This window comes from Podarcis gaigeae (genome assembly GCF_964106915.1).
Source record: "Podarcis gaigeae genome assembly, chromosome: Z".
NCBI lineage: Eukaryota > Metazoa > Chordata > Lepidosauria > Squamata > Lacertidae > Podarcis > Podarcis gaigeae.
Genome location: NC_139691.1, coordinates 15,288,932 through 15,296,572, shown reverse-complemented (window position 1 = coordinate 15,296,572; position 7,641 = coordinate 15,288,932). Strand labels below are relative to the sequence as shown.

The window sequence follows — 7,641 nt, the reverse complement described above, 5'->3', positions numbered from 1 at the left end:
CTTCCTCCTCTTCCTCCTCCCGCCTTCTCCCTCCCTTCTGTTTCCCCGTTTTCTTTCTTCTCCTCTCCCCTACTTTTCAACTTCTGTTTTTTGTTTGTTTGTTTGTTTCTCCTCTTCATACAAGAAGGTAAGGAAGTTGCCTTCTATCGCGTCAGACCATTCCTCTATCTACCTCGGTGCTGTCTACACTGACTGGCAACGGTCAGAACAAGGGACAAGCTGGGACCTTCTGCATAGAAAGCAGGTGTTCTACTACTCACCTATGGCCCTCCCCACTTTAAGAAGCAAGCATCTTCCTTTGGAATAACAACATCGGAAGCAGCTCTCCCGGTCTGCTGGGATCCTGGCGCTGTCCACCCCAGGCAAGTAGAACTTCTTTTCGAGAAGTCCTTGACTTGGTCGTTCCCAGTTAAAAAGAAAAAGATTTCCACCAGAAGTGCAGAGCTTTAGCCTAGCTGGCCTCCTGTCTAGCCTAGAAAAAGGAGGGGGCGCCTTTTCATTCATGCCCGGACCGGAACAAATCTATAATCACTAACATGACTCCTCCACACATCGGAGAAGTCTTGGCACTGGACCAAATGTCGTGATATATTTTCATTTACTATACATTTGAGATTTGTGTTTGCAGGGCTCACACCCTATACCTGTGATTGTAATCTGTTTTGATTGTTTTTAATTTTTCGATTTTAAATTGTTGTAACCACTCCTGGAACCTGCTGAAGGGCAAGTAATAAATGTAATAATAATGATAATCCTGATAATGATAAACTTGTAATATACACCTATTTAATAGCCAGTCTATAAGGGTTCACAAAAAGATAACTCTCTACCCCCCCCTCAATAGAATCCCATTCTGCTAATTACCCAGTCTGTATATTAGTACTATAATACCATATATACCGGATGCTTATTACTCAGAAGTAAGACCCACTAAGAGGAATATTATGTGCAGTAAGTAAAAAGAGGTAGTTTATGAAACGCTAACAACTTATTACCCTGTTTAAATCCATTTAGAGACTTGTTTGAGTACTAAGCGGTATATAAGAATAGGCGGGGGGGGGAGCGTGAGGTGCAGGAACCGTCACTAACCTGAAGAGTTTTGCAGTTCAGTTAGACTCTGAGGTTGCAGTTCTAAATATACACACGTACTCCGGGAGTAAGCCCCATTGAATTCAATGGGACTTACTTCTAATTAGAAGCGCCTAGAATTGCAAACTCCTGCCGTCGGAAAAGTTCCTTAACCTGAACTGCCACTTGGGGAGACCGCGTTGTACTGCCTAATGACATTTGGGATGGAAGAGGATTTCCAAAAAATAAAAAAAATACTTTATTAAAAAAAACACACTTCACGTATAAGTCCAAAGGACTGAAATATGCTAAATCAACGGAAAATATTTGCTTTTATTTGGTGCGTATAAGGGAATTGAAGGGAATTTTGGCACACGCACCCTCTTTATAAAAGCAAATTATTTATTATTATTATTATTATTATTATTATTATTATTATTATTATTATCGCAAGTGCCTTGAAGACGGTTGAGTCCCGAGCTGGCTGGGGAACGTCTTGTTCACGTTCCCGTTTTTCTTTGGGGAGAAGAAAAAATGAAATGGATTACACTTTTATTTCCTCACGAAACTTACAGTCCAGGCCACAACCTAACTTACTTTCCTTGAAGAGGAAAGTCCCTAAGAAAAGAGTCTCATTTACGGGACAACAGCGGAGCCAAGCATCCGAAGTGCAGGATTATAAATAGGAACATAGGAAGAAGCTGGCCGAGTGCCACAATTGGTCCATCTGGCTCAGTATTCCCGAGCAGGATCCGTCCCAGCCCTACCTAGCTAGAGACGGCTCTAAGGATTAGAACCTGGGACCTTCCGTCTCCAAGGCAGGTGCTCTGCCACTGAGCTACAGTGGTTTCTGCTCAGATCCTGTTCCTCGGGCTGAGTCTCATCCTGCCCTCCCAAGCGGCTCATGTGATCCACTTTCAACCAGCAAGGATACAGGAGAGAGAGAGAGAGAGAGAGAGAGAGAGAGAGAGAGAGAGAGAGAGTAAGAGCGGGGTGGGGACGACGACGATTAAATGCAGTCATCAAGAAAAGCTTATGTTACAGCTTTGAAATTTATTAAAACCTTGTCAGTTTCAAAGGCGTGGCTTTGTGGATTTTACTGCGTTGTGGATCAAGGGGGAGCTGAAAAGCGGAGGTCGTGATTCAGCTGGGAGGGCAGATCCAGAATGTAGGAACACACACACACACACACACACACACACACACACACACACACACACACACACACACCCCTCCACAAGACAAGGAAGGATCAACACACACCCGCGCGCTTTTTCCTATTGTGTTAAGGGGTTATGGATGGAGGGTCTGTCTGCAGGAACAAAAAAGTCTGAGCAGAAACTTCCAACAGCCCGTCAGTTGGTGCCGGGCTCCCCCCCCCCTTCCTCCCCTCCTTCTCCTTCGCACGCCCTCCGACAGCTTGCAACCGTCCTAGGGCCCCCCCTCTAGGGAAAGAGTTCAACTCCCGCCGAGAGAGCGCCTCCCCGGCCGCTCCAGCGGCCGCTCGCAAGCTGCTGAGTCGAAAGGGACCGTCTCGGAGAGGCAGAGAGTCCAGAGGAAAAGAGGGAGAAAGAAGGGGAAGATAAATTGAGAGGAGAGGAAGAAAGGAAATGTTTTGTTTTGTTTTTTAAAAAAAGATAAATTGAGAATTGGACGGTGGGGGATGGGGACCGAAATAAAATAACAGCCTGGGGGTGAATGCCAAACAGAAATATCATAGCACAGGATCGGGTCCAGGGCTGTAGTTCTAAGCACTTGTTAGTACGTCTCAGCGAGGCCTTGCAGCGCAATCCTATCCACGTATACTCAAAAGTAAGTCTGACTGAATGCAATGGGTCTTACTCTCAGGTAAGTACGGTTAGGATTGCTGACTTAAAAAAAAAAACTCCCTAAGTTCTAGTGGGGAGCATGGCCCTTGGGATCAATGGAGCTTACTTCCTTGTAAACACTATTAAGAACCAGGAAGGTTTAGGGTGCAATTATATTCTGCACGTCAACTCAGGAGGCTTTAACGCCGCCATGATCCCACTGAATTTACTCCTTGGGAAAACATTGCTCGGATTGGCCTGTGGGCAGGAAACATCAACACAAATCACCCTTTTTTATGTAGAGAGGGAGACTGCTTTAGGACTCATTCCTTCTGGAATCTGGTCAGTTTCAGGGGGATTGGTGTTCATTTCGATGTGTGTTTTACAACCCTAGAGACATAAAAGCTGTACCCTGGGATTATTGTTGTTTGTTAGTTTGTTTATTTGTTCGTTTTAACAATCCAGGTCCTCCCAAAAACATGCCCTTTTCCTCTCATGCCTTTACTGTTCTTTTCCATCCCCTTTAAAATGCGTTGGAATCTCCATGCGTGTGAACTTTCCTGGGAGAATCCGGTAGGTCTTTTATCAGGCCAGAGAAGGCCGATCTGATGTCTCTTTCCTGAGAGGATATTATTCGGGGGCGGACACGGGGGTGGGGAGATCACACTAAATCATGCAAAGGCTCTTTTGGACTTTAATGTAGCCATATTTTTCGTTGACTTCGAGCTGTCTTCCAGAGAGGTTGAGCGACGTGGCGGCGTCTCTGGCGCGCCTTCTGAAGTGGAGTTGAGAGGAAAGCGCCCCGGAACGTAGTCGGTTCTAAGGCTGTAAAAAAAGGGGTGGCGGTAGTTAAGGTTGGTGGTGTATAACCGGTATCTCAAAACGTGGAAGAAAGCGATGATCTGAATGGAAGTGGTCCTCCTCCAATCTTAAATTAAGTTTAAGACATCTAAAAATTACAGTAAAAGACCCCACAGATGATTTTATTTTCTGTCGACGCAACTGGATCTTTTCTAGTCCCTTAGTAAAGCCTTCTTGGTTTCAAATGAACGGGCATCTCGTTAAGAATCCTGAACTGAGAATTCACACCAGAGTGTCAATAACTTCAACAAACTAGGTTGGAAATTTTCCCGATTATTATTATTTTTTAACAAGTTCCCTTGAAATTCTTGGGACCTTTTTATCTTTTCCAAACCGACCGTGTGTTTGTTATTGGTGTGTGATTGATGCCACTCTGGGTTCAACAGAACATCTGTGCAAATGAAATGTGTGGATACAAAAATAAATAACTAAATAAATACATTTACATGTCGGAGAATGCTTCGTTCCTAAGTTCAAATTTAGGATCAAAATCTTGGATTTTTCCTCAAGTATTATTACCACCGTATGAACCAGCCACTGCCAATAAACACAGCCAAATCCTATGCATTTACTTGGAAACAAGACTCACTGAGTCCAGTGGGATTTACTCCCAGGTAGTTATACGCGTAGCTTTAATTCTTACACAAACCACGAAGCATCTACCATCCGTTTACAAAACACCAGCTAAGGCTGGAATCCAAAGCGACTTAGTTGGGGCCAACCCCAGTCCGGGGGATTTTCTTTAGAGTAACAATACATAGAGCTGCGAAATTCGACGCTCGCTCGCTCTTTTAAGAATACAATAATCAATAGGATTCTTCTTAATCTTTCCAATTTAGGCCAGATAGAGTGTCGCCGATTATAGAAAATGTTTTGCTGAGGAAAAGGTAAGGGCGCCAAATGGAATTTTTTTTTGGCGGGGGTGGGGGCGGGAATGTTAGAACATTTTCAAAGAGCTTAAGTTTGTTGTTTTTTTTTAATTAAAAAATCGCTTGCCTGGCTTTTGCTGAGTCCTTATATAATTATCCTTTTTCTGTGAAAACGCGCACACGGTAATATTTTGTTTTAAAAAAAAACTTTCATCAGCGCGCATAAAGGGAGACAATGATTCAGCTAATTGTGAACCTAAAATAAGCAGTTTTAAAAATGCACCCAACTTCACACACACACACACACACACACACACTAGATCTCCCCCGCACGCACACACACCACATTGCTAATAACCCTATTTAGAACTTCATCAGTGGCGTAATGATAGGAAACAGGGTGGAAATTGCCGGTTAACAGTTGGATCTGGGCTGTAATTAATTCAGTGTCTCTTTTAATCAAACCGAGAAGCGATCAAGTTTCCTTGGTGTGTGGCATGTGTGTGACATCACCCTAAAAGCTGGCCAGCCAATCAGGAGAGAGGCAGTGAGGCACGTGAACTTGGGTTCTTGGTTTTAAAAAAAAAAGTAGAGGAGGAGGAAGAAGGAGAAGAAGAATTCCAAACTAAACCCAGCAAGTTGAGAGGTGTGAGCGCTGATTAAAAAGGGAAGCACTTTCCGCGGGGCGGAGCTGAGCTGTCCTTGGTCCTGAAAGCAACGCGGCGTTCCTACTTCGCCTCCAACATCAGGGACTTTTGCAGGCAAGGCGGCTTCGGAAGGCGACCATGGGAGGCGGTGGCGCGGCCGTGGTCCCGACCCTCCAGTCTAGGCGCTTTCAAAGGTGCTGAAACGTCCTTCCAACCTGCTGTTTTTAGAGCGTTCGCCTTCTTGAGCAGAGACGGACCTCGAACAGAGAGCGCCTGCGCTGTCCGCGGTGCTGAAACCTCCCTTTCCTTAGGCGCTGGTTCGAAAAGGAGAGCTCGCTCTTCGTTCTGTAATCCGTGCCTCTCGCTTGCCTCATTCACTGCTCTTTAAAAAAAGAAAATCTTGTTATGGACTCTTTAAAAGTTAATTGTTTGGTTAAGTCATTTCCTATAATTTAGGGCTGATGGATCTATGGTTAGCGGTGGCGATTGCGAATAGTTCAGATTAGGGATCTTTCTCCCTGCAAGCAAAGTTTCACTTTCGCCACCCCTACTCTGGCTCCTGTCTTCCCTTCCCCTCTTTCTCTCCCTTGTCTCCTTCCCCTCATCTCTGCAGCTAGCTTGACTGCAGGTTTTCAAGAGGGACAGTGCCTTGGATCGTAATACGGACCGGCGATTGTTGCTGCACTAACTTTGGATCCGAAGTCCCGCAGTTGCAAGGTCGCTCTCCTTCTTCTCGAGCCTAATCCGGACACCGGCTGGTCAATGTCACCCTGAAAGGCATGGAAGGTGCCAACGGATTTGGGATCGATTCCATCCTGTCCCACCGAGCCGGGAGCCCCGCCGTGCCCAAAGGGGAACAGCTCATGGGGGAAGGACGCTCCCCCTTGGAACTTAGTCCCCGCTCCGAAATCAGCAGCGGCTGCCCGTCGCCCCACTCTCCCGGGAGGGAGTGCTTGGAAGCAGTAGCCCAGAGACAAGGTGTGGCAGTGGGGCTGGAGTCTCACCTCCAAGCGGGGCAAATCTTGGCCCCTTCACAATCCAGAACAGTCACCTCCTCCTTCTTAATCAGGGACATCTTGGCCGATTGCAAGCCTTTGGCAGCCTGCGCCCCATATTCCAGCAGCAATGGACAGAGCGCGCAGGAGGCACCGGTTCGGATTCCCCCCAAATCCGGAGAGGACTTCCGGGAGAAGATGGACAAGAACAACAGCAGCAACTCCTCTTCGGACACAGAATACAAAGGTAAGGAGAGTTTTTCCTAACTCCATACGAGCGCCTGCTGATTTCTGAATGAGCCCTCTGTTTCTGAACGAGTAACACTCGCTCACACATACAAATAGAGTTTTCCCTTCCCGTTGGGGTATCTCCTAAGAACCAAAGCTGGTCGATCTAGCTTACCAGCGGCTTCCGGACAGCAAACCCGCGTGTTGCTAGTCCTCGGGATCTGGTATTCAGAGGTGCATGTGGACATGCAAGTTCTTCTTATCCCCACTCCCCCTCTCTTTCTCTCTCGGAAGGTTCGAGGATGAAGGACAGGATAACATTCGGTTGGCTTGATTTGGAGTATTTCCTCTTGTTTTTTGTTTCTGTCGTCAGTTCAATCTGTAAAGTTCCGAATTCTGCTAAAAATATTATATTTGGAGGGAAGGAAGCTAATATGAGAACCTGGCGGAGATAAATACGAAACTTCTTTATTTGCGCATTTAACTCCGCATAACCCAACCACTTGCCTGTTTCGATTGTTATTTCCATCTTATTTGCGCCAGCGATCCTCCTCCATGTCTCCTCAGAAGCAAAAACCATTGAGCTCAATTGGATATACTCTCAGGAAAGTGGGTATAAGGGTTGCAGCCCGAGTGTTTCTATAGTCACCAGGATATTCTGGTCTGCATTCTGATTTAAAGTTGATTCTACTCTGGAGAAAAGGCATTCCGACCCCATCCCATATAGACTGGATTTACTGAAATGAGATGGACGGGGTACCAATATTATCAAATTCGTTAGGTTGCGACACGAATGATTTTTGACACACAGATCAATACAAGTTGTCAGGCAGATAAGAAAGAAGGCCAAACTTCAGTACAGAAGCTTCGCCTCTTCGCCTCTATCTGATTTCCTATCATTCGTAATCATCCCTTGAATGATCGGTGGTTCCCCTTGAGTCTGCCCCCCCTCCCCTAGAAAACTTTTCGACGAGAGAAAGCGTAATAACGCAGCGGCGACCTTCAAGCTCCTCGTTCACTGGGCCGAGGAGGCTTTGAATGGCGCCAGTCCCGTTAAACAAATGACAACTTTTGAGAAAAATCTGCTAAGGGAAATAGCTCGAAATTAAATACATTGGTGTTTGCAGAGACGTCGAAAGCAAAAGCAGGTCTTCAGTTTAACAAT

The 7,641-nt window shown here is 45.8% G+C and overlaps 1 protein-coding gene across 1 annotated transcript in view; it reads left to right on the top strand.

Moving 5' to 3' along the window:
* The first annotated feature begins 5,237 nt into the window (after nucleotides 1-5,237).
* BARHL1 (BarH like homeobox 1) overlaps nucleotides 5,238-7,641 on the top strand; it is a 37,905-nt gene continuing 35,501 nt past the window's right edge. The window contains exons 1-2 of the mRNA XM_083721427.1: nucleotides 5,238-5,570; nucleotides 5,867-6,495. Coding sequence (XP_083577553.1) covers nucleotides 6,033-6,495 — 463 coding nt within the window. The 5' untranslated portion in view covers nucleotides 5,238-5,570; nucleotides 5,867-6,032. The remainder of the gene's footprint in view (nucleotides 5,571-5,866; nucleotides 6,496-7,641) is intronic.